The sequence below is a fragment of the Falco biarmicus genome, chromosome 15 (genome assembly GCF_023638135.1).
Source record: "Falco biarmicus isolate bFalBia1 chromosome 15, bFalBia1.pri, whole genome shotgun sequence".
Lineage (NCBI taxonomy): Eukaryota > Metazoa > Chordata > Aves > Falconiformes > Falconidae > Falco > Falco biarmicus.
This window is the reverse complement of record NC_079302.1, coordinates 23,963,888-23,990,331: the sequence shown is the minus strand read 5'-3', so window position 1 is coordinate 23,990,331 and position 26,444 is coordinate 23,963,888. Positions and strand designations below refer to the sequence as shown.

General features: G+C 42.7%; 1 protein-coding gene across 5 annotated transcripts; it reads left to right on the top strand.

Annotated features, from left to right (window-relative positions):
- Window positions 1–26,444, top strand: NUTF2 (nuclear transport factor 2). Of its 5 annotated transcripts, none has more exons than XM_056361030.1 (6): window positions 78–142; window positions 2,105–2,159; window positions 10,309–10,433; window positions 13,860–13,931; window positions 17,910–18,008; window positions 25,925–26,444. In XM_056361030.1, exons 3-6 carry the CDS (start codon window positions 10,335–10,337, stop codon window positions 26,036–26,038), a joined length of 384 nt encoding a protein of 127 aa, XP_056217005.1. In that variant the 5' UTR covers window positions 78–142; window positions 2,105–2,159; window positions 10,309–10,334; the 3' UTR covers window positions 26,039–26,444. The 5 variants fall into 5 exon arrangements, with proteins under 5 accessions (XP_056217002.1, XP_056217005.1, XP_056217003.1 ...); XM_056361028.1 differs by lacking the exon at window positions 78–142 and adding an exon at window positions 1,161–1,301; XM_056361027.1 differs by lacking the exon at window positions 2,105–2,159 and having other exon boundaries at window positions 1–142.

Genomic DNA, 26,444 nt, shown 5'->3' with positions numbered 1-26,444 from the left:
CGGCGCGCTGCGACGGCCGGCGAGAGCTCGCTGTCCCGGCATGCGGCGGGGCGGGCGGGGCGGGGCGGAGAGCGCGGGCGAGTGAGGCTGAGGGGGTTCGCGCCGCGCACGGTGCCGCCGCCGCCATAGTGGGAGCCGCGGGGTGAGTACGCGGGGGCGGGGCGGCGGCGGGAGCGGGCTCGACTGCCCGCCGCTCGGCACATGGCGCCGCTCTACTCCGCGCTCTCTGGCCGCGGGGGACCCCGTGGCGCGGCCCCAGCGCTGCCGCGGGCAGCCGTGGGCTAGGCTTTGGGTGGCAGCCGACGGCCGGAGCCGCCCTGACCTTCCCCGTCTTTGAGGCGCCGGCAGCGCGGGGCCCCCAGGGGCGGCGGCCGTGGCCCGGCGCCCGCACCTACGGGCTGAGGGAGCCGCGGTGCCGCCCGGGGCTGGGGGGGGCCGGGCGGGGCCCCGCCGGCGGGCGGTGGGCTGAGGCGGGTGGGGAGGCCCGCGGGCCGGCCCCTCCGGGCGGGACGCGAGGCCTCTACCGGGACGAGCCCGGGCTGCGGGCTGAGGGAGCGGAGCCCCGCGGCGGGGCCCGGACGGTGAAGGCTGAGCCTCAGCAGCCACCGGCAGTTCCCTGCCGGCCGCCCCGGTGTGCCCGGGCTGGGCCGGCGGCAGCGGGCCGGCCGCCCGTCGCCGCTCCTGCCTGCCTGCCGGCGGCAGGGTTCGATGCCCGGCGGTGGAGGGGGAGCGGCTGGGGGCGGTTCGTGCGGCCTGAGCGCGGCCCCTGGGCCTCGGTGCCCCGCGGTGTCGGTGGCCTGGCTGTGGGGCCGGCTGCCGGCAGGCTGTGCGAGGGACGGGCTTCATCTGGTGTGGTTGAATCACTTTGTCACGTAGAAAACGAAAGGGTCCGCGCTTTCTCGGAGCAAAATGAGCAAAACTGCTTGTGCTCAGCGACCTGCCATAGCCGTCTGTTTTTTTCCTTGGAGTTGCCAGTTTGATTCTACAAGAGATTATTGTTTTCTGCCATCTCTATAGCTGTTGTCGCTTTTCAGCTTTAAAACCGATCAAAACCAGCAAAAAACTGCAGCAGCAAGGAGCATATGTTGCATTTCGTTAATATACAGTAGCTTTCTGAAGACGTTGCGTCCCAAGACCCTGTTCTTGCATTTCAAATATAGCTTCCTGTCGAAGGCGGGCTGTAACAGTGCTTCAGCTGTTCGGTCTCGTTTGAAGCCCATCATTTCCAGTGTGAATGTATCTTCTAGAGCTGGATTTGTGGCATACACGTTGTATTCCAGTTGAACTCAAACAAAACCCAGGTAAATGCTTGAAATTGAATTGGTTGCAGAAGTGTTGCTCAGAAGTCAAATCTGATTCATTAATCAGCTGCCTGCTGAAGTTGATCATCTTGGTTTCACTTTTTTTTCTGGGAGGAGTTGAATTTAGGCAATGCTTTCTGTGTTTGTGTGTGGTGAGTCGTAAGTTTTCTTATAGCAGCAACAAAAGAGAAAGGTGTTTCACAGATCTCTGTGTAGAAGTAGAGGAATTACTGTATATAGTATCATTATCAGTGAAACATGTAATCTAATTTGAAATGCAATGATATTTTGGCTCACTTTTGGGCTGTTAACACTGGGGTCCCAATTGTTACTTCACGTTCTTCTCTAAAAAGGCTGCAAGTTGCCTGGTAGATGGTTTGAAATGTATTTGTTTTTAACACCTGTGTTTGCTCAGTTCTTCATGAAATGCAAATAGCAACAACTTTCTGCAGTTTTCTCTGCTGGGTTTTCTTTTGTCTCTGTCATGAATAATAGTGTTGTCTGGTGGTGTAGAGTATGTCTTGTGTAAGGATTGCAATATATCCTAATAGCTTGCAATGTTGTAAATATAATTTCTTTCAGTTCTAGATATTGTGGCTTCACAGATGGTTTTGATATTCATATTTGTGTGTGACCAGTTTGTGCACTTACATACCATGTTTTTGGACACAGGACTATTGTGTGTTGCAGCGGGGTGGGGGAAGGAAGCAAAACAGGAGGGAAAATGTGTGGGTTTTGGAAGTGTAAGGTTAGTTTGGTAGATACCATAGGAAAGGTTTCGGCGATATTTTTTTTTTCCCCAGGTGTATCTTGGAAATTTGGAGCTCAAGCAAAGACCATGATACCAGTTGTATGGAGGTGAGGTACAACAAGCCTTGCTTACACACATGGAAAGCTTGCAGATCGTAGAGCATGTTGGAGATAATTTTTTATATTTTGAATGCTGCCAATCAATAATAGAGAACGCTGTGGCTAAACCTTAAGTTATGGGGCAGTATACATATATCATTATCTTGGTCCTCTCGCATTTAACCCTGCACTAGTTTAATTTACCTAGAGTTACATTTTCAGGTGTGGCTGCCCTTGTGCTAATTTGGAGCTGTTATTTTCACAATGGCTACTTTGACAAAAGTACAACAGTGGTTGTTTTCAAATGTGCCAAACTTTAGTTGTGAACCACAAGAGAACTTGCAAGGGCTAAGTTGCAGTTGTTGTTGGAAATTCTATTTAGAATAAAAATTATTACTGTATATTCTTTTGCTTCTGAGTTCATGAAGGAACCTGTTTAAGTTTTAAGTAATGATTTGATAGAGAAGAACAGATTATAACAAAAATATGGTGTATTTGCTTCTATAACTTTAAAATTGGCTCCTAATTTTCTTTTAACCTGAAACAGTTGTTGTGATAGTTGGATAGATAGAAATATCTTTTATTCTGCTGTTTCCTGGAGATTAAATGTTATGTTACTGTTCCTGTAAGGTAAAGAAAAATGTGGTGCAGCAGTTCTCCCTTTCAGCTCCCCAGTGCCTCCTCTGTTACTATAAAACTGAGCAGTCTTGGGTTCATCCCGAGGAAAAGAAATGCGACTTAAGCCTTGTGCACTTGAGTTCAGTTTCTGGCTTGCATAAAGAATACTGTGGGAAAAATGGCAGATGTATATAGCATTGTGGCTATTGCTTAACAACAAAACATTATGCCTTCCTCTCCAATTATATGTAACATGTGACTCTCAAATATATAGACAAATATTACCTGGACTAACTTTGTGACTCTGTTGGCTTGCCACGTTGCAGATAGGATGAGCATCAAGCTGTAGGCACAGTGAAAGATTTTCCAGAGTCCTCCCTGTATATTTGGTTTACAAATGGCCTTGTCCTTGCTGACATCTGTAACCAAAAAAATATACTTTGGGTTGGCATAATTCCTGCATTAATTTGGTTTAATGAAGTAGGAGCAGAGGAATAAAAAGACTGAGAAAGGGAAAGTCAATTTATTTTCCATATTTTTCAGAGGGAAACAGTCTGCATCTTGTCATTCATTCCTTCCCTTTCTGGCCTTCCACTGTTTGCATATCTAGACTTAATTATTTTTAGATCTGAAAGTGTCTTTAGAATAATGTAATTTCTCACAGCGTAGCCCTTAGCAATTACGATATGAAGGTCTTTGTTGAATTTTCGGATTGCTAGCCTCTGTGGATCTGTTGGCTACTGTGGAGATGATAGCAAAGATACTGAAGAGAAGCACTTCTTTCAGTCTCTGAATGCATGAATTTGCTCCTCAGCTGGGAATTAATACAGGTTTTTAAATGGGAGAAAGATTGACCACTAAATAGGAGTTTATCAGAAAGAGGTACAGTGTGTTAAGATAAATGATGGATGATATGTGATGTCCCTGAGTAAGTTCCAGTATTTCATCGTCCCTGTGTTCATGTGCATTCTGCCTGGCCAGGGCTTCTTTAGTTCAGAGAAGAGAAGGCTTGAAATGGGGCTTAGTCATAGCCTCTAATGACTGTCAGGCTGTTATCAGGAAAATGGAATGAGGCTTTTCACAGGGGTAGTTGGTAGGAGAACAGGAGACAAGGGGCACAAATTGGAATAGAAGGAATTCTGGTTGGACATGAGAGAGCTGCTCTCTGCATGAGGACAGTCAAGCATTGGAGCAGGTTGCCTGCAGGGGCTACGTAGTCTCCATCATCAGGGCTTTTTGGGATCAAAGTGGATAAAGGTGTGTGCAACCTGATCTGATCTAGCTGACCCTGCTTTGAGCTGGAGGGAGATCCCTTACAACCTGAGTTATTCTGTGATAATTTGTGTAGCTTTTACTGTTGAGAGTGTATGCCTTTGCTGAAGGAAAATGATGTTATCGAGTGATTCTTGGTGTAGCTGAATAGATGATCTGTTTGAAGGAAGATTTAACTGGTCCTGTGATGCTGGTTCCATTGTGTTCCTAGCAAGTGTGCACAGGAGACACTTCTATCTTTCCAAGTTTCAGTGGTAATGGAAAAGAGATTGAAGCAAAAATAGTCTTAAAAGCTGTTTGCTGCTTTAATTTTTTTTACTGCAGTCTGAAGACTAGTCACTTTTTTTTTAATCTGAGCAATCAAAAATACATGCGTGGTAGAAATTGCGTGAATAACAGGAACTGAAAAAAACAAGAGCTCTTCCATTGGCCTTATTTGCTCATGTTAATCAGTAGTGAAGGGTGCAGCAACTGATGGTGTAAATCATGTTTGCCATGGGTTTGCATGTGCCCCTGCACCAGCCAGCACTGATTTAAAGGGAGCCTTGGTGCTCTCTTGTTATGCTGATTTTCATGTCTTCCAGAAAATGTGCTTGAATTCGATCTTAAGAGAGTTTTAACTTCAGTGCAGTGGTGTGTAGGGCCAGCTTTAATGTCCAGGGAGCGTGGTTTATTTATGCTTTGATTTTGTATAGAATAAGTGTAGTCATAACTGGATAATAGATGATGACACACACCCCACACCCCCCAGCATGTTAGAGTGTATTGGTTTGAAGTTTTTCCTTTTTAAATTCAGTGTTTTCTTTCTTGATGTTCCGCAGATCGGAAGGTCTTTACTGAGTTTATTTGCCTGTGATGGTCGTTCATTGATTCTTTGAATACAGCTTGCTTTTTAAAATGTGGCTGTCCCTGGGAGACCACCTTCATTTGCTTTAGCAATTTACATTATAATGTACTGTGCTCATGCTAGGTTTTGTTGACTCTTTCAGAAAATGTAGGATTTTTCTAGAAGTGCAGGTCTGCCATGCTTGAATTCAAAAAGAATTTTGTTCAAGCAGTAAGCTTACATATGTCCAGGTCTGATAATGGAGTAAAAACAACCACTGGTTGAAACAATTATTTGGTCTTTCTCTATGTTGCAGAGTTGTGATGATAGCCCACCTGCTCCAGATGTCACTGGTGCTTACGTGCAGGTGACTCTTTCTACTTTTGCCAAGTAAAAGGGTGGCTTTTCCTCAAGTTACACCTCCAAGTAGCTCCTGGTGATTGTGCTTCAGCAGAAAGATGAACTTTGTGCTGTAGCGTGCTGACACAGAATTGTTTCCACATTGTTTTGTGGTTTCTTGTTTGTTGAAGGAAGCAATGGGAAGAGGTTTCATCCAGACCTTTTGCAGAATTAGGTCTTCTAAGAACTGTGTTCCCTTTTAGGAGTTATAGGCAGTCTTGCTGTGTTCGTGCTGATCTCTCACACTTTGAGTTAAGGCAGAGAAGGAAGAGGGATGAGGGTAGATAGGAACACCTAAGCTGGGACAAGCAGTGGAAAAGATTGTGTGGGTTTGAATTTTGCGGACAGAAGAATCTGCTGCCTGAGGCCAATGTAACCTTAGTCTAATTCAAGGTCACTCATGGCCCACGTGAAGGCTCTGTTCTCTTCGAGTCCTTTTCTCATACCTTGATGCGTCTTCTCTCTTGGTGCTGCTGCTGCTTTCTGGGTCGTGCCGCTTCACATGATATTGGTGCCATCTGCTGCATGCCAAAGCAGGTGAGGGAGAGGCTTAGTTCAGGCAGTTGTCCCCCTCCTGGACTAGCATGGTTGGTGGCACAGGACACAACAAGCCGGAGGAGCCTGTGGGGAAGTGGGGAGAGAGGCTTCAGCGTGCAGTGTTGCCTTGTGTGATTTGGCAAGGTCGACGAGCAACAGAAGCATTGGGCAGTATGTTCTGTGCGGGCTGGGCTGTCGGAGTTGTGGGGCCCTGGGGAAGGCCTGTTGATGTTGGGAGCCTGTGACTGCATGTAGGAACGCCTGGTGGTATGTGGAACTGGGAAGTTCTGCATGGCTTAGGGTATGAATTCCCTCTTGCAAGATGCTGAACATGGGAGCTTTGCTGTGCGTTCAGAGATGCGGTGTACACCAAGGCATTGTGCAGCAGTGGCAGGGCCACGCCAAGGGATGAACATTGGATGAAGATACTGGGGACACCATGGTACCTTGTAAGAAGCTTGGTGAGAGATGTGTAGAGGACTGGAGTTTACACTTGAGGATGTGTCAGTGTGTGGCCTGGCAAAGGTATTGGAAATTTTGATTTAGACTTCACTGTGGAAAAGTCCCCCGTGGAGCAGCAGCGATTCCAGTTCTGCAGCGTCAGCGTATACCTGTTGAAGAGGGAGCTGCTGGCAGCTGCAGTTTTTGTGCACTGTACTAGGTTTTGGCTTGAGCACTGACTGCTGGGTGGTATTTGAGGTGGGCATAAATTCTCTAATATGAGCAGATTCCAAAAAATTTAGTAATGTGGATTAAAGTATTACACTTTTGTGTTGGTAGCTCAGCTTTGCGGCTGTGCTTCTGTGAAGAAGCTGTTAATCGAATGGACTGTGATGATCTTAAGTCAATGTGATGAGGTAGTTTTGGTTTGAAGTGACAAAAGAAAGAAAATTAATTAGGTTAAGGAATTATGTCTCCTTTTCCATGGGGAGTGAAGGTGGAATATCCAGTAATACACTTATACAGTGGTAACTTTCAGCAGCAGTGCCACATCTTATGTGCCTTCTGGCTTATTGAAACTTCTTTTATCTGGCTTAATATTAACTGAATATTCTTGCCTCTGTAATCAAATGTTGAGTGAACCACAGATAGATTTGGCTGGATGGCTCTGAGGTACATCTGTGTTATCCTGGTGTTTGACAACATCAGAGCATATGCATTCTTCCTAGCTTTAGAATAGATCTTAAAAGCCTTTTATATTACATTTATCCCATTAAAACAGCCTGATAAATGTATGAATACAATGTTACATGGATTGTATCTCACTGAAAAGGACTGGGCTTGATGACACAGATAGTTCCTACTTGTTCTTTCTTTAGGTACATCTCTAAGCTTCTTACATCTGTGATGACAGGTGGAGAACATAAGACAGCATGGAGGAAAAGGTGACAAATCAGAAAAGGAAAATAAAAACCTTTCCAGGGAGAGCGAGAGTGTTCAGCAAAACCATATATGAATGGCACAGGAAAAAAAGCAAGGTTGTGACAAACAAAACCAAGGATCATTAATTTCAGCAGCATTTTTTGTTTTGTCTGGTTCTCACTTCTGGCAAAATCAGCATTATAACTGGTCAAATTTACGCTGATTTGTTTGTGTGTAATGGTGTTTTACCTGCCAAAATACAAATATGTTTTTTTAGAAGGAGATAGCAAGCTAGCATACTAATTCTTAGTTTTAGAAACTATACTACTACTTTCTGTATTTAAAATATGAATTCCTTAATTTCTTGCCTCAAAGGCTTTCTCACAGAACAGAAGGCATCTGGTGCTTGAGTGAGGCTGTTGTGCCTTGAGGAGTTGAAAGCCTCTGGGTCTAAACTAGGTGCAGTGGTAGCTAGCATACGGCTTGATCTGGAGTTCATATGATGGTACAGTGAGCTGTTAAAGGTGAATACACGTTGTGTGTGTGTATATATATATAAAAAATAATTTAGCTTCAGGAGAATAAGCTGATGTGGTTTTGCTGTTCACTACTTCATCTTAGTGTTAGGTGTGTGGCGGTTTAACATTGATACCATCAACTAGATTTGCACTTGAATGTTTAGGAAGGATATCAGAGTGATGAGAGTTCATGGGTTGAAGTTGAAGCTATGACAGTCTGTAGAAAGTGACTAGAAGAGATTTTTTCACTTGGACTGATTGTTGGCTCTGCCACAGCTATCCCAAACTACACCTCTAGGTACCTGCAGGTCTGGAGTGGAAACAGCAGACTTCAAAACTAAATATTAGTACTTCTGGTTTTCCAAATAAGATGTGAGAGTGCCCTAACAACCACGGAGTTGGTGTGATGGTTTTAAGGGGGTTTTCTTTCAACGTAAACCCCTTTAATGCAGGCTGAAGTTGTTACATTTCTACATCTGCTCTGGGTTAGGCTGGTATGTGGCAATTGTGGTTTTGCAGTCAATACAACTTTTTCTGTTGTAAAGTAGGTTCGTTGTTCAGGGTGTGCATGTGTTTTGGTTTTTTTAAACCTATTGTACTTGGATGGGTTTTTAATTTGTGATCTGTTTTCCCAGAGGAGTGGCTGCACTGGGTAAAACTTCCTCAGACTGAGTCATATATTGCAAGTATTAGTGGAGCGTGTGATGGTGACTGATGCCAGATAGATGTTTTTTTTTTTGAGCAGTTCAGATATTTATGTGGCAACAAGTCTTTGAATTTCTAGTCTCTGTTGGTGTGCAGGGTTTCTGAGTTTGATGTTGACCATGTTGCGTGGGATATTTCTATGTTAAGTTCATTTTTTATCTCAGCCTTGAATAAAATGCATTTCTAAGATGCACTTGAGAACTAGCATGCAGCCAGCATCAGTTGGATGTCAAAATCCACGGAGTCTGTGGCATGCTTTTGGAGTGCATTATCACAACCAGAACTCTTCCTGCTGAACCTCTCCTTTTTTCACAGGCTGGAAAACATCCCTTTCTCAGCAAGGGAGGGCCACCTTGACAGTTCTCTGGGCTGTCACGTTCTCAGCTCCACAGATGCCAGCCATTTTCTCCCTCAAATAGTCTGGGTGTCTAAGCTCTAGCAGTTGTTCTTGGTTTGTATTTTACTTAGGTAGTTGAAATTACCAGCCTGAAAACCTGTATGTTTGTTACCTCCTGTTATGCCATTGATCTAATAAAAGACAGTTGCTGTTCTGTAAGTCTGGCCGATTTTGTGTAACCTTAAAACTTCTGGGCTAGGGTTTGAACTCATTTCAGTTCCCATTTGTATGAGGAAAACAGCCAAAGGCGTAAAATATGAGAAGAGCTTTCTTGGCTGACTTTGCACACAAAGCTAGGCCTGGTAATAATACTTGCTGTGGAGATCTTGGGGAATATGGTTTTTTGCTTCTCTTAGGAATTTGTCAAACCTTAAAGACGTGTGTGAGTAATTGACATCTAAAGGAAGCCAAAATAACTGTCGTGTCATGTGTTCTAAAATGGAATCTCATGCCTTTCCAGACTAGTGGTGCAGTACAGATCTCTAGTTCCAGGGTTCCTGGTCAGGGATTGCAGAGGGACTAGTAGTAGTCTGACAATTCTTGACATTTAGCAAGTGTAGTTTAGTTTGCTTAAGTAAAATCAGATCTTAAAATGTCATGTAGTGGGTTTTGAGCAAAACATCATGTTTTGAATCTTAGCACAATCCTTTAGCCTTTCAGGTGTCAGGATAAAGTAAAAATGAATTTGCTTTCTTGAAAAATTTAATGACATGGTAAAGCGATCATCGGTAGTGATCATGCACAAGGTGGTTTCTAGACTGGGTCTATCTGGACTGCTGCATGTGCTGTATGTTTGTTTAATCCCCCTAGTTTGGAGGGACTCATGTTCAGAAGCGTGCACTGCCTCTCGAGCTTCCAGTGCCTTCACTGGGAACAGCAGATTCTCACTACTATGAAAAATCACGTTTGTACCTTGAAATTGCTACAGGTTCACAGAGAACATTGTTGAGTGTACTTCAGCCTTAGTGACAGCATAGAAAAGGAAAGTAAGCTTGCATTAAGCAGAGAGCTGGTTAATTAACTCCTGTTGTGTAGCATTGAAAGAAACTTCCTTACACAATGGCCTATGGATGGTGAAATAACTGGGGAGCTGAACAGGTAAATCAGTTGGTGTGAGCCACTTGCAGACACTACATATTAATATGTCAGTTGTTTACAGTAGACAAGATCAAGTTGAAGTAGCAAACACTCACCAACTTTTTCAGTGGTGTAATTTTTGAAATGTTTGAATAGAAGGTGCTAACAACTAATTTTTGTTCTTGTTCTCCGCTTTCATACATGATTTGTGACCACACTGCAATAGCTCTAGAAATCACCCAATACTGTAATAAGAAATTAAACTATATGATTGCTAAGATATTTACTTACAAAAGTCTAGGACACAGAGATGAGACTTGTCCTACTTCTTCCAAAGAAAAATTCTAGCCAGCTGAGAGGATCTGTGTTTACTGATGCTTAATACTCAAGCCAAGTGTTATGCTTAATTGTGTGACCTTTCTAATTATTTTTTTGTTTGCTTTATAGTCACTGGCTTTAGGTGAGGATTCAGAATGGGAGACAAGCCTATCTGGGAGCAGATTGGGTCCAGCTTTGTACAACATTACTACCAGCTTTTTGATGCAGACAGGACTCAGTTAGGAGCAATATATGTAAGTATCTCTAAAAAGGGAGTAACACTCTCTTCTGTTATCTGTCTGGGTTTCCCTGTTTTGATGGGTGGAAGTGCACAGGGTGGGATGGTGGGTTTTATTCAGACTCCAGAATGTCAATCAATGCAATCACACTTACTCAACTTTCGTTTATTGCATTTCTTTTACACTTCACTACTTCTGTTTTGAGCTTTGTCAGCCTTACCTATAGGCGGTTAGACACATAAAAGCCCCAGCTGACTGTAGGCAGTGGCTTGCAGTGGAGGGGGCTGATGATGATCCTGTGACTAAATTCTCTGTAAAAGCAAATATGTTAGCTTTATTTTGCCATTAATTTACAGGTGTGGATTTGCTTGGATCCCTCTTGAAGTGGGATGCAATGTATGCCCTACTCTGTGTTTAGCAGTTCTTGCAGGTGTTTCTTGAATCTCATGCTGTATTAATCCTCAGAACATTAAAATATATTTTAAATCTTGAATCCAGTTTAAATACTTAGAATTTTTAAAATAAATCTAATTTCAGTTTAAATTTCTTCAAAAATCAGATTTTTATTTTTGCCCCTTATTTTGGGCAAAGTAGATTTGGCTTCCAGAGTTAAAGAATGTAGTTAACAAACCCAGGGAACATCAGCTCTTAGTTCTGGGGGAAGGTTCCCACAGAGCATGCAGAGTGCACTGCCTGTGCAGCTGGTTACTGGTGGTGAGGAATGCTGCTGGGTGGCTGAGGCACCTCAGCTAGACACTCAAGTCTTACAAGTCTTCAGCAGCATATCCTGGTTTTCTGTTCTTTTTTCATCTGCTGGATGAGTTGTATGCGGCTTCACCAAGCTCTTGAGGATTGAAACTGTTGCATGATCACCATCTGACACCCCTCCTTATACTGGCACTGATAGCACTTGCGCTTTGGTTTGTTCTGTATTTGCTGTCTACTAGATTGTTGCATTATAATTTCTTGGCCAGAATGTACACAGAGCCTCTAAACCAAGAAAAACAAGCAGCCTGTGTTCAATCCACAGCTCCACATAGGAAGGCACCTAGCAGTTTTTGTCATATTATTACCCAAACGCATTCAGTCTCACACACCTCGGAAGACTGGTGTTAAGTACAGGCTAATTTAAATTCCTGGAAACATGGCCCTCCACACAATGAACTCCTGGCTTTTTTTCCACCCTTAGAGTCTTTCTACCTTTCATCATTCAGTGGAGATGCCTCTGCAAATGTAGTCAGGAAAACTATAATGCAGGTCACTGATACGTGGTGTTCTGTGGAGTTCCAAAACTATGGAGGACTGGGACCCTGTTTTGTGTGGCTGAAATGCACCAAGGTCACAACTTGTCTAAATTAGGGGAGGTTCTGCAGAAATGTGCTTTTGCTGCTGAGTTTTTTGCCTTGAGACACCCTGTGGCAGCAAACATTTCATAGCATGCAGAAATGCAGCAGGGAGCACTTGGATTTGTTTTGCATTCCTGTATCACTGCTTCCACCCAAAGGTTCAGTTTTCTCCTTTAGCAGTGTAATATCCAAGTCAATTGAGCTTTTGTCACTTATTCCAGGTAGGCATCTGGGCCAGTCACTTTTGCCATGAATTGCTTGAGTTACGTGAGTTGGAGTACTAGGTCAAAGACTGGTTTTACAGTTATCCCCCTGCAGCTGTTTTGCAGGAAGATGCTGTAGCGACATTTTTCCTTTGCTTTGAGTGTGTGGCTACTTATAATGAAATACTGTCTTATGCCATTTTTTCATCTGTAGGGCTTTTGGGATAAACGAGGAGTTGCTTTTTGTTCTTGAAGCAATTCCAGATTGTTGATACAGTAAGTGGCTAAGGAACGCAACCTATAGCAGAGAGTCAGGTGGATGCTGATTAGGTACAATGGGAAGTTGTAGTGTGTTCCAGGAAGAGCATATTTCCTCACCAACTTCATCTATGTCCTCTGCTGCACTTTGAAACATCAGGAGGGTCCTACACTACTGTGTGCTCACCTGCTCATTGCTGAAGTGGATTCAGTCAGGCAGGTTCTAGGTCCCCTCTTTTGGGGAAGGCTTTTCTGGCTTTCCATATTTGAAGGTTGTGCTGTGAATACTTGAGAGGATAGCCTCATTCCCTGGTACCATCACTTGGCTTCTCAAGTCACCAGCATCGGGGGTTGATGTCATGCAAGATGCAGGTGGCGTCAGCCAGATGACTTGATATGTGACTTTAGATTACATGATCAAAGGCTGTTTCCTCCTGAAAGAAATGTGTCCAAACTCAAGAGGAGACTGTATTCAGGGGCTCTTCGTGCAGTGTTCAGTTGCATCTGTGACCCTGAAATGCTTTGTGATGTTGCCCTGGTCCCCTTTGTTCTTTTGGCTTTTGCTGCGCTGTGTAGTTCCTTCTGTTGATATGTGGAGGACCAAAAGCTTTTTTTACAGTGGTTGTGACTTCTGCAGGTTTAGCACAGCCTGCGTGGCTGAAGTGGCTTTTTGATGTGTGGGTCAAGCACAAGGCCAGGGAAATCTACCAGAGGGCATACAAATGGAGTTCTTTGGAATCTGCCGTTTTCTGCTGAGACATTCAGAGCTTCGGTGAGAGTTGAAGACTGGATGGGAAAGAGCTGGGAATCATGTTCCTGGTGGTATTTAAACTCAAAAAGGTGGAAGGAATAGCCATCTGTGATAGGGTATGCAGGAACTTGGGCTATCAGGTGTAAGTTGAGCATGCTGTTTGGAGATGGCAGCAGGCAGACTTTGAGCTCTGCGGAAACCAGTTTAAGTGGCCTGTTTGCCAAGGTTTACAACTGGATTTGAGAAGGCAGAGCTATGTCAGCAGTAGGATATTGTGACTGTGGTTTAAACAGAGTATCCTAAGCTGAATAGAAAGTTTCTTGCCTGTTGCTGTTGCACCTGATGTAGCATGCTCAGAACACCCTCCCTTGTATGCTGGAAGTCCTTGTAGGTTGAAGCACCTTAATTACTTCACGCCACACAGAGTGGTCTGTTAGAAAACTTTGAGAGGCACATTCTACTTTTCTGGGCGTGAGTAGGATAAGCATATCAGTACCTGAGAGGAAACAAAAAACAAACTGGTGGCGCAGCTTATTTTGTCAGATTTCTTCATATATTTTTCTGTCTCTGAGTGCTTGACTTCGTGTCCATAGGATTATTTTTTTTTTTATCCTTTAGATTTACTTCTGAAAGCTAACTTTGATCCAGCAGGAAATTTTTTTTTTGATGGTGGAATCATGATAATGAAATTTAGTCTGCTTAATTTCTAGCTGGTTTATTCCAAACATTTCCAGTTGCTCTTTGTGGTTTCTTTCCATCTCCCTTTGAGGTAGTTTCAAAATAGTTGGATTCTAAGGATATATGCCAAGTAAACAAAGTTTCTTACAAGGATTGCTAAAGGGTTACCTAGGCATGTTTATGATTGCTTTTCTTTTCCCCCCAGATTGATGCATCATGCCTTACGTGGGAAGGACAGCAGTTCCAGGGCAAAGCAGCTATTGTTGAAAAACTCTCTGTAAGTCTGTAATCTTTACTGAATGTTTTGGGAAACAGTTCTGAAGAATATAAATTAATTGCTTCTGAAAAATTGAGTTAGACTTCAGCAGTCTAAAAATCTTGAATATGGGACTTGTGCTTCCAACTTCTCATCTTCAGAAAATGTTACTTAAGATTTAATCCTATGTAGTGGGATGTTCCATTGGTGGCTCTAATGGTGGAATGTTAATGGACTCCATTAGTTTGCAAGGTTATATTGTGACTGCAATTGCATTTGATATGATTCCTTTATTTTTTTAGAAAAGTATAGTTCCTAAGATGATCCTGTGATCTAGAGGAATGAAGGATGGGGTTTTGTTATTTTAAAGCATGCCAAGAAAATAGCAATATCAGACCTGTTATTTGGATCTGCCTGTGACACAGAGGCTAAACACGTTATTGCAGGGAACAATTTGTTTTCTGACACACAAGCTGCAAATAAGTTCTGTAGTGGAGAACCTGACTTATTCTCAGTGCAGCATGTGTCGGCTGTTCAGATAGGAGTGTTTACAGTACAGGACTTTGAAACCCGTGTTTCTTTTTGAGAAAATGAGAGGAAAGCAGTTCTTATGCATAGAGACTGAAACACTGTGTTCATTGTTAAACTTGAAGTTTTATCTTTTTGAGTAAATCCATGCTTCTGTTATAAAACCGCATGTACTTACAAGCTGTCATGAGACTAGAAAGTGTGTTTCTCTTGCCAGATATGTGGAGGGCATGCTTTAGGTCCTTGGGCATTCTGCTCAGAGCATGGTATAGCAGGCAGATATGCCATTTTTATTACACATTGAGAAGAAAAATGTTTGCAACTTGGACACTTGTCTTATTGCACAGATACTGCTCCTGTGTTTTGGAATCGCTGCGTTCATCCAGGACATCTTTAACAGTGAAGGGTGAGGTTTGCCCTTGGATCTGTGTTTTAGGTGCCTGCATTGCCTTTGAGAAGGCCATGCAGCTCAGAAATAGCAGTTTGCAACTGCGTGTCTCTAGGTGAGGGGATACTCAAGCTCCAGGGTTGGTTGGTTGTGTACTCGGTGTTCTTTAGACTTCTGGGCTAGCAGCCATTTACATATCCAACCAGCTAAGCAATTGCTTGGCTACAGTGTCTCAGATGGCAGCCTTGGATCTGGCTCAGTGCAGATCAGCCCCTTTCCCACTGGAGCATTACTCATCTTTACCTTCCCTGTCTGTGGTGCAAGTTGAACTTTCTGGATTCATTTGCCTGCTGCACAGTCTTGCTTGCTAAGTGGAGGCGTGCTACGTTGCCTTAGGGAAACTTCTGATTTGTATCAATCTGCCTAAAGTAAGGAAGAAACGCAGTAAAATTATTCCATGCCCTTCCACTGCTATGGCTCATTATGGGGGCTGTATCAACTTACCATGACTCTTAACGTCGTTTCAGCATACCTCTGTAAGCACTGAGCTAGCTGGGCTCTGTTTGCTCTTTCAGCTTAATGTGCTCACCTACTGTTTGTGCTTCTGGAGCTTCCTAGTCAGTTGAGCAGATCACTGGAAGTTTGACACTGAATTTTTTTTGCACTTCTGCAGTCTGGTGTTCTTCAGTGCCTGGCTGATTAATCAAAGTAAGCACCAAAAGGCAAGATTGTAATTTACAGCAAGTTCTCTGCTGTGTAACAACGATATGGCACCTTTTCAGTCTACTCTGTTAGATGATGCTAATACAGGAGGGCAAGGTTGTACAGATGTTGCTTTGCCAGCACTGGGGCACGTGTATCTTTTTACAGAGTGGGAGTTGACACTTGTTCCTTGTGTCTTGGTGTTGGACTTAGGAGTTGTTTCAAATAAGAGTGCCTGTCCTAATCAGGGGGCAGCCTGATTTACATTGAGATTTTGAGATAACCCTGTAGTTCTGCAAGCCTCCTGGACCAAGGAGGAAGCTGGGACAGGGAGCTTGGTTGCTTAGGATTGAGTTTAAGCTACTCTTGCAGAATTGCTCTTACCTGACTTCAAGGAGGATTCCAGTTTTAGTAGTGAAAGCCCAGACAAGTTTTTGGGTCAGAGGACACTAAAAGCCTTGGTGGTTGTGTGGCTTCTTGCTTCTTAGTTGCTTTTGTTGTATTAGATGCTTCTCTCCAGTACAGATGGATGTCCATAAGCAACTGTCCTTTGAGGTGGCTTCTGACTATCCTAAAAATCAGTGATCTTTCCTATCGGCTGACCCAACTCTTTCCAGTTGGGATTTCCCACACTTCATCACCCAAGTAGCTCACTCGGCTGGCCAGCCATTGGGGTCATTTTCTCTGAAGGGGGCAATCAGGTACTTGACACAGGCACTGTCTCACGCAGCCTTGTCTTTGGCTCCTTGTCACCATTTGGCAGAGCTCTTGACTCCAAAGTCTGTCCTTCCTCCCTGTTTTCTCTCCGCAGTCTCACCTCTCATTGGCGTCTTGTCACACTGAAAGCTGGGTTCTGGATACAGACACATTTGTTCCCTTTGATCCCTCTGCCTCTTCAAGAGACTTCTTGTGGAACTTGTTCAACAAGAAGCTGTTTTGCTGAGGTGGGACCAGGCTTTGTAGTACTTTTTTGTCAAAGGAAGGGTGTGCGGTGTCCCAGCCTAAGCTTGTGCAGGCTGTGTGGGTACATTGTACATTTAAGTTTGGGATGGTGACCCTGGAAAATACTTTACTGGTAGTTCAGAAAAGACTGCTCTGGATATTTTTTTGTGTGTGTGTGTGTGTTACTAAATGTCTGTTCCATATTACAAACCATTTGGCTCACTTTGCAGTTCATGGTGGGATTGTTCTCCCAGCCAAGAGGAAACACTGCAGACTTTATTAGAGAGTGTTCTTGAATAGTGTCCCTCTGATTCGAGGGCTGTTCTGTATGCTCCCTTTGCTTCCCCAGGTACTGATCCTCCCACAGTTTGTGTTCTGTAAGGATTTAGCTTCCTGGTATTCTTCCTAGAGCCTTATCCTTGTAGAGCCAGGACTGTACTTCACATCCTTGACAGTACAGCTTGGGTCTCCTGTTCTTGTACCTTGGCCTTCTAGCAGTCTTTCAGGCTCCTTCCACTAGACTGAAATGCAGAACTTGTCAAAAGTAGATGTTTGGGTCTGCCTTAACCTGTTAACAAATCAAGGGAACAGTGCAACAGCATCAAAGTATAACCTAGGGTTTCAATAACCACATACTGCTGTCCTATGTAAGTGCATGGACTCTGGGTGTCAGCCATGTGGTCACTCAGACCTCCATCTATGCTGAACTGCCACTTCTGAAGCATCTAGCATTAATGCAGCTTTAGACAGAACAGTGCCAAAATTGCATTTGTGTGACAGGACTCTGAGAATGCCCTAGATATTTGGTGTTCGCTGCTTGGAATTGTCCATAGTTGGAATGTGAATGTGGTCTAAGTCAAAAGAGGAATTTCTCCACAGTGTCTGGTGTTTCTCAAGGTGTGTTTCTTGCACGCTTAACTCCAGACACCCTTGCCTTGGATACGTGAGCATCAAGGGAACAAAAACCGGGGAAACGTGGGTATGTGGATTTCAAGTCTTGAACACTGGTTCTCGGTCAACCATGTTTATCTTCTATTCATAGCCACTTTAATACAATAAAGAAGAAAATGTTGAGTTGTCTGGTAAACACCAAGTATTAGGTCATACAATCCTTTAACGCTGTTCAGAGCAGAGAAACTTTGTGCCTTTATCACATGAATTTTCGGCTTACAGATGATCTGAAGCTCTTCAGGCAGTGTAATTAGACTATGGAAAGGTACTGTTTGCTGGATATGGTGACATTATTTCATGTCTCACTGCTTGAAAAATAGCTGTTACGATCAACCCAGCCTGAGTAGTGCTGACTTGCAACAACTGTCCATGCAGTGCTACCAAAACAGTCTAACACTTCATAATGTTGGTTTTGCTCAATCATTGTTTTGTAAGTTAAACAATACAATGACTGTACATTTTCTGATTTTGCTTTCCTTTCATTGCAGAGCCTCCCTTTCCAAAAAATACAACACAGCATCACAGCACAAGACCACCAGCCTACACCTGACAGCTGTATACTCAGTATGGTAGTGGGACAGCTTAAGGTAAACTCTTTCCATTACAGTTTAACAAATGCTTATGTCTTAGATTTTTTGCAGGATTCCAAATCTGATTTCTGAAAACATTGAAATGCTCTCTTGGGTGGGGAAGGAACACTGGTAAGCTTGCATTGGGATGGGATTCTTTTGCTGTTCAAGCTGTCAAGAAATTGCTCAGCCCTTCAGATAACTAGGACTAGGTAAACCACCTGTAATTAGACAATCATATGTTCCTGCCAAGCAAAGTATCATGGTTTTTACTGTGTACATAAATGTCATGGGCTCTGGAAGCATCAGTTTCCCTTACTCTGGTGCAGTACAGTTTCAGTATCCTCTGTTGCATTTAAAAGCAGACTTTTTTTTTTGGTTGCTGATAACCCTTCAGTAAGACCATGCCTTATCTTTACTATCATGGGACACAAGAATACAGTCCTGGTGTTAATGCCGTCCAGTACCTCTGTAGTCAAAACTGGTTCAGCCATGGGAGCATTGCCTGTGAGATCAAATGCTTATTGTTGTAACAGCTGCTTCTTGTGAAAAAATCAGATTATTTTTCAGGCTGTAGTATGATTACACTACTGTTTGTTATACCACTGAACTCAAACTCACCCAGCCTCCTGTTCTTTTGAGGAGATGTTCCATCTTAATATACCAGGGCCATAGACTTTTAAATAAACGAGACTACTTATTAATGAAAGAAATTGATCTGGGATCTGCAAAAAATTTCCTTTATATAAAAAGTCAGCTGTAGGCAGAACTTCTCACAGTGGGCAAGTTTTATTTAAAAAGTATGGAATTACATATCAATAGTTAAAACTATCATAGTTTTGTCAGAGTTTGGTCCAGCCAGGCTGCCAAGTCAGGACTCTGACACCATCCAGTCTTTAGAGTAACTTCAGCCCAGTTTTTTTTTAAAAAGAGCTGTTTAGGTTTCCTTTTCCTGTTAACTCTGAATGACACTTCCAGGATCAAAACATTCAAACTTCCACTGACTGTACTGTTAACTAAGCAAACACAGGACTGAAAGTTTGAATCTGCTTGCTTAGCTATTCTCCTTACTTGTTTTGGGCTGGGCAATTGAGAAGAGCAGTTCCCAGTGTATTGCGTCCACTTCTGAGCCTAACGTAGATAGCTTTGGCTTTCATTAAAGTTGCTCCTGCTTCCTAGCTGCGAGTTGGATTCCAGCTTTCTTGTTGCTCAATCCCACCTGCACACACTCCACTGAGGACAGTCACACGTGGCCACGGAAAGCACTGAGTTGCAGGACAGGTATGAAGTCAGACATGCTGATCTCATCTCTATTACTCTTGGGTGTGCACAAAACTCAAATAATGTGGCCAAATTTTTACTCTGTCTTGGGCCGGGCCAGTCACATCTTCACTTTATTTTGCACAGTCATGTTTTTAAGGTTATTGCATAATTATCAAGCAGATCATGGCTTGCAGCAGCGATTGTGTTGAATCCTGTGGCAAGACACCAATTTCTTAAAGATTCTGTAAAGCTTTTGGGGTTTTCTCATCCTTTAGTACTGTAATTAAGGTTGTAGATGCAGTCTAGGAGCTTTCCATAAATACCATGGCTTGGAGCAGTATGTCTTTCTGTGTTTTTATCTGAATAATTTCAGTTTGCAGAAATTATTCAGAATAATTCAGGGACTATGTGTAGGTTGTCTAGGTATTAGGAAAGAATGTGCTGGATTGAAGTATACCTATTGTCATGAGCAAATTCAACTGCTTGTGAATTTTTAGTGGCAGAAGTAACATTTTTCCACTCTTCTTGTGTATGTGTCTCCAGTCTTAGCTTTAAAAAGCATGGTTTAATGCCTGGAAATCTGGCTTCTCACTGAGGAAGTGGCCAGAAAGTCAAAGTCAGCTTAAAACTTTGACTTCTTGGTTCTGCCTTGTGTGATACTTGTACAGGTGGACAAATGAAATAATCACTAATAGTCTGTAGCATGACACAAACATGAGCCTGCCAATATATGTAGAGAATACTTGTGCTAATACATATGTGTTGACTCAGTCCTGTTCTAGTTACAGGACAGTAACTGAGAACAACTGCATTCAGTTAGTGCATTTTAACAAGTGGCTTATCTGTAGCTCCAGTGGAGCAGGCTATGCTTTAACATGCAAACATAGAGCTGCATACTTGGCTTTATTTAAAGGTTGCCTTCTTAATATATATATTATTAAAATATACCAGCTTGTATCTGTTGGTCTTGGGGAAAACTGTAGAGAAATTTGCATAAGGAAGGGCACTTCCAATACCATCAGTAGCAGAATTTGAAGGGAAAAGCCATGCTTCCTGCTTACTATTCAGTTATCCTTTTCATGGGGCTGTGAGCCGAATTCTTCAAAGCCCAGTACAATTAATGCATATGCTTTTGAATCGTCTGTGGTTTTTCAAAACTTGATTTGTTTTATGTAATGGAGGAGCATATGTTATGCATTTAATAGAGCAATCCAAGAAAATAATGCTAAAATACCTGTAACATTCCCTTTCTAATAAGTCATTCTTGGCATGATATTTAAATGGATTTTCTGAGGCCTTAGTTGCTTGAATTGCTAGTCCCGAAAGTTCAGTGGAAACTTGTTCTGAAGTGAGCTAGGCACATCCTGCATTTCTTCCTTAAACCATTATATTTCAATCTTGTTTGCTTTTAGAAAAGCAGAAAACCTTCTGCTCTCCCTGCATATATTGTGGGATGAACTGCTACCAAATTGTCACAAAGGCCTCAGCTCTCTTCACTGCACAAGAATAGTTCTGAAGAAATAATGGGGCCAAGGACTGTTAATGTTAAACTCTGTATTTCCTTTACTAAAGTGTTATGCCTTAAGTAAACTTGCAGGTTTAGGTTGTTTTAAGCCTTTTGGCCTTCCTTGCTGGAAGGGGGTTTAACTGAGGTCAGTTGAAATCGCCACTGCCCTGTGACAAGATCAGCCTCTGTGGTGGTGCACTCTACAGCCCATCGTGCTAATAGCAATGTGAGCTGGGGCGGGGAGGCAGTATCTATGGCAGCAGAACAATCATCTGAACTGAGGGGACCATACAGAATAGCTTCTTGTAAAAGATGTTGGAGAGTAATAGAGTATCTAAGTAGGGTGAATATCACCAGTGAGGACCTAACTTGCAGGCAGAAGCTGTACAGTAGTCGCTTTCATTCAAAAGCATATTTACGAGTAAACATATGAAAGATCCTCTTTAATAGATGTTGGTGTAAGTAGTAATGGGGTTTTTTAACCTTTTGTAGAAGTATAATATACCTCCTCTTATTCTAATTCTATTCTAATTTTTTTATTGCTATTCATTGTCTGGGTGCATGCTTGCTTGCTTCAACTAGGAAGAGTAGGCATCAGTTTAAGTCTGTAGGAGTGAGTTTTGTTTAGTGTGCTGTTACTTTGCCAATATTCATCCAGAATGTCACCCAGTATTTTCAGTGTGCTTCACCTAGTAACATATTTCTCCTGTCGTGCTTAGGCAGATGATGACCAGGTTCTAGGCTTCCACCAAACCTTTTTGTTGAAAAGTTTTCAAGGTGCCTGGGTGTGCACCAACGAAGTCTTCAGGCTAGCTCTCCACAACGTTTAACCCTCTGCCTTACCTCTCTTCCATGCAGTCCTCGCTGTCCTGGTTGAGTAAGGAGTGCTCTCTTCTCGCTTTTCTGTCACTTGGGATCGGCTGAGAAGCATGGCTGTGGCTTGCGCGTTCTCAGAGCAATGTGGCAGATATGTGGCGCTCTCCGGGCGTGTGAATTTTGAAGTGACTGTTGCAGAATTAATTGTGAATAACTAATTGTTATGCAGTGTTTCCTAGTCTTAAAAGGGAAAGGAAATTTGCAATTAAAATCACCGGATGTTTTTTGTAACGCATGCTGAACACTTAAAGCCTTGCTTAAAGCCTGTTAAATGAGGCTTAACATCTGAAAGAGCCTGCTATCTAAAGTAATTAGCCTTCCCTCTGAGGTAAGAGTGGTTGCAACCCTGCAGTTCAATTCAACAGTTGCTGCGGGGTGCTGGTGGAAGAGTAAAACTGTCTGAGCAGGCAAGAGGAGAAAAGTCGTGCAGTTAAACTTGGATTGCAAAGTAGTGTTGCATCAGGTACTCTGACATGACCCACAGGTCTGTGAAGCTGAGGATTTCTACAGATTTGAGCCTCCAGGTCAGAAGGGCCGTAGAAAAACTGGAAGAGATCAAAAAGCTGCCAAGATTGCCAGTGTTCAGAGGCTGTGAAGCTGGCAGAGGAGGCAGCTGAGGGCAATCTGCCTGAAATGTAGGTGGAAAGCAGTTGGGTACTTCTACAACCTGAAAGTAAACTGTTCTTGGTGGTACTAGACAGTAACAAGGGTCAGTGGTTGCAAACCGTAACTTGAGAGGTTCTGATTGGACACAGGGAAGATTTTCACTGGAAGGCTGAAACCCTGGGAAATGGTCCCTGGACACCACCTTGTGAAATACCTGGTTTTGCAGGCTTGGAAAAGCTAGACAAAGCTGTGGTTGACTTAGTGAAAGATGTCCCTGCTCATGGTAGGGGGGTTGGACTAGATGGTCTTTGTAGGTCCCTTCCTACCCAAACCATTCTGTAGTCCATGCTCATGCTGAGCATGAGGCTGGCCTGGAAACTACAGGATCCTTCCAATCTGATTCTGTGACTTGTTATTTTAACTCAAGGTTGTCGTGAAAGAATTTGAACTGCATAAAAGAAGGCTTTGTAGGAAAAAGAAAGCCTCTGTGTTTCAAGCCTGGTCCCACATCTGGAATGCAAATTTTGAGTTGGACATAGCTGAATTTGGAGTGGAAAGTAAGGGTAAAGAATTTCAGTGATGTTATCTGAGCTGTGATGAAGATACAAACCAAAACGGGATAGGATTAGTCTATGCCTTCTAGTAGAGCATCTCAAGTCACTCAACTGTGGGTCTTTGCTATGTGTTAATAGCACATACTCAGAATTTTGGGAATGGACTATAAATTATTTACTTCACCTTAAAAGTAGTCTAGAATTATCCTTGTTTTTAAAGTATACTGCTCCTCTATACTGTGAAGATATTACATGAAAGGAATAAAAAAAAGCAATAATGTATGACTTTGTTGTGGGAATTTGCCATCTGTACAAGAGGAAGTGTTTGGGGAAGGAATTCCCTTTTCTTTTAATCTTTTTTCATGTGTCCCATCCTGAATTGGGCAAGAAAGGAGGAAATTCTCCTCAAGCCAAAGCAGTAAGAGCTGCAGTGCAGCCAGGCTTATCAGAAATTGAGGAAATGTACACTAAAACTAGTCTGGTGGTAAGGGTTTTGTCCAGAGGTATGCTTTTAAAGTGTACTCATGTCAGTAACAACATGCTCAAATTTGGTGTGAAAACTACTTACGCAACTTGTCATAGATGCCTCAGTGACCTAAAAAGAAGAGACTGTAGGGCATCTGAGAGTATTCTAAATGCTTACGAACAGTTGCGATTGGAAATTATTCAAGCTGAAATGATTCTGCCTGGCTGATTTAAACTAAGCCATTAGAAAGCAGCTGACACAAATATTAATTAATTCCAACTTAGACAAAAGGGATAGCATTAAGATGTTTTACAAAGTAGTATGTCCATGTACAGCGCTCTGATACTACTCAGTTTGGTTTTTTTTAACGATTCCTTCATGTCTAGGAACCTACCAACTCTCAAGCAGTAGTGAGACTACGCTAGGATGTAAGTGTTGTATTTGAGACCTAGGAAAAGCTAGAAGAGGTAGAAACCCATGGGTTTCAGTGCACAGGCCACCTCTTCAGCATGGATATGCAAGCATCTTTTCTGGGCAGATGTAACAATGGTAATGCTTAATAGTTACCCTGAAATAATTGGCATCACTAGTATCATGGGCAGATGAACTAGATGGATGGCTGGTCTAATTCTGCATAATTGCTCATGTTCACACTGTGCTGATTACAGCGACTCTGCCTAATCCAAAAGGTGTATACCTATGTGACAAAAAGCTGCCCGGTTCATCAGCCTGTTGGAACAGTGATTTCATTGGCACTTGTCTTGCGCATTTTTCTTTCATTCATCTACTGAACAATTAACTTGTTCATACTTCTGGCCTTACCTGTTGCCTTCTTAATTTCTGCCTGTAGTAGTTTCCTCATACACTTTGTCCTTCATGGTTTTACAGGAATTTATCTTGCCTGTTCTCTCCACCCTGATCACATTTTTGCAAGCTAGAGTCTCATACTCAATTTACAGGAAACAGTCCTGTAGCTTTCTTGTCCTGTTCTGGCCTTTCCTTATTGTATCACTTTTTTAAAATGATAAGAAATGCATGCAGGATTTTATATGTGGGTGCTCTCTGTGCATTTACGTAGTTGCTTACTTATGGGTTTTAGATCTCTGTTCCTTTCCTAATAACTGCTAACGCGGTGCTTGCCTTGATAGTTTCTGGGCTCTCAGCTGGTTTAAAAAAAAAATTAAAAATTTTCCATCGTGACTTCAGTATCACTTTCCTGAGAGGCCACAGCTAATCTAGGACCCTTTTTGGGTTTCCTCTGTGGATTAGCATACACATACTGAAACCACACTTGACCTACACCACTTTATTTCCAAGGCAGTTGTAACTGTGAAATCCTTGCAGTGGTTTTGGATTGGAATGCTGTTTTTACATGCACTTGATCCTACCAGTGCTCCGGCAGACTTGCTGTTTTGTGATATAACTGATGCCCTTAGCAAGTTGCTTCTCAAAGCTGACTTATATCATAGTCAATTTGTCACTTACATGAATATTACTTTCCTAAGTAAACACTTATTTTTTGCTTATTCTGTGGTCTGCTTTGCTCTTCAGCCTTCTCATTTGCTGTTCTTGGTGGGCAGCAGCAGAGCATTGTGAATACATATTCAGCACTTTGACAGTCTGTTTCATGTGCTGCTCTGGCTGCTGCTCTTCAATGCTTTTTTTTTCCTTTCTTTTTTTTTTTTTTTGGTGCATTTCCCCCCCTTTTCTGAAGCTGAATAGTTGTGTACTGAAAGAATAGAGCTTAAAATCCTCCAAAAATGCTGAATTGAATACGCTATGGTCAGTATCAGAAGATTTTGTAGCTTGGTCGTGTGCACTGTTCAGATGGAGTCCTGTTGTGGGATTTCCAGCCAATATGGGAATCACTTGTGTTATTTTGAGGCTTTAATTCCTGCATGATGTCTCTGAGGAGGCTGGTAAACGTTAGGTGGGAGAACTAGTGTCCCTCTAATACTATTTTTCTACTTCTGTAGTAATATAATAAATATTGTGCAGGCACTATACAAGTCCCCCTAGATGAATTGTCAAAGGCAGGAATTGAGGCACTGCTGCAGAGATTCTCTGTGCTTAGGACATCTTGTTGCAGCTATAGCAAATATTGTGCTTCCTTCAAGCTGTCCCCGGACAGTGGAAGTGGGAAGCACTACGTTGCTGGCTAGCTGTACCTGCTCTGGGAAAGCTTTCAAAAACCTATGTCACTACTTGGATCATTCAGGCAATACTGTTGATATCAGCTTCTCCAGAAACTCCCTGCTGTCATCAATCCAAAGTACAGCAGCTAAAAACTAATTTTGAAACGCCTTGTTTTATGCTCATTTCCTGGGGAAGGCCCAGAGAAAACTTGTGATTCAACACTGAGGCAGGTGTGCTCTTATCAATCAACATTGTGAAGCTGCTGGAATGAGACGTCTGCAAGTCTTCCAGAAAACCCCAACTTCAGAGGTTGTTGCAGGATTTCTGTGTCATTGGGCCCTAGGTGTTAGTCTGCAAAGCACCTTGGAACAGAACCTCTGGTTTTATTAGTGTCTCTTAAGGTACTACGCATCTTAAAGCATGTGACATCACTGTTAACATTAGTTTTTAAGTTATCTTATGACAAGTTTTGGAATACATTTCTCAAAAAAGAACTCTTTGAACTATTTTTCCTCTCTTTCTACAGGCTGATGAAGATCCTATCATGGGATTCCACCAGATATTTCTATTAAAGAACATCAACGATGCCTGGGTTTGCACCAATGACATGTTCAGGCTAGCATTGCACAACTTTGGCTGAGCTGGCAACCCCGAGGCACCCATACTTTTTTTTTTTCTCCTCTTCTCTTACTAGTATTATTCACACTCACAGAACATTCCAAATATCATACACAAACCTGCAGCACTGCAGAGCGTGAGCAAGCAAGACCTGTGACCTGCCCTTCTGCTGAGTTTACATTGTCACTAGATGAGTTTCTTGTGCATGATGTTTGGAAGTTAGACTTAGCTGCATTTGACAAGAGAAATTTGTGTTGTACCAGCATGCCTCGGAAAGAATATAATGCAAAAGGTTGTTGTTTATGTACTGACAAGATGCTCTATAACCCAAAGAAATGAAAGAACAGCAGCCTGTACAGCCCAGATACTGATTTGTTCAGATGTTTCAATGCTACATTACACAATAAAATAATGAGATTTTCTTAACA

Excerpts from the sequence above, each read along its gene's own strand:
- NUTF2 (XM_056361026.1), top strand. The coding sequence starts at position 13,864 with ATGCATCATGCCTTACGTGGGAAGGACAGCAGTTCCAGGGCAAAGCAG. Across the intron at positions 13,932-16,339 it reads CTATTGTTGAAAAACTCTCT|TCTCACCTCTCATTGGCGTC; the intron begins GTAAGTCTGTAA and ends TTCTCTCCGCAG. Across the intron at positions 16,473-17,909 it reads CAAGAAGCTGTTTTGCTGAG|AGCCTCCCTTTCCAAAAAAT; the intron begins GTGGGACCAGGC and ends CTTTCATTGCAG.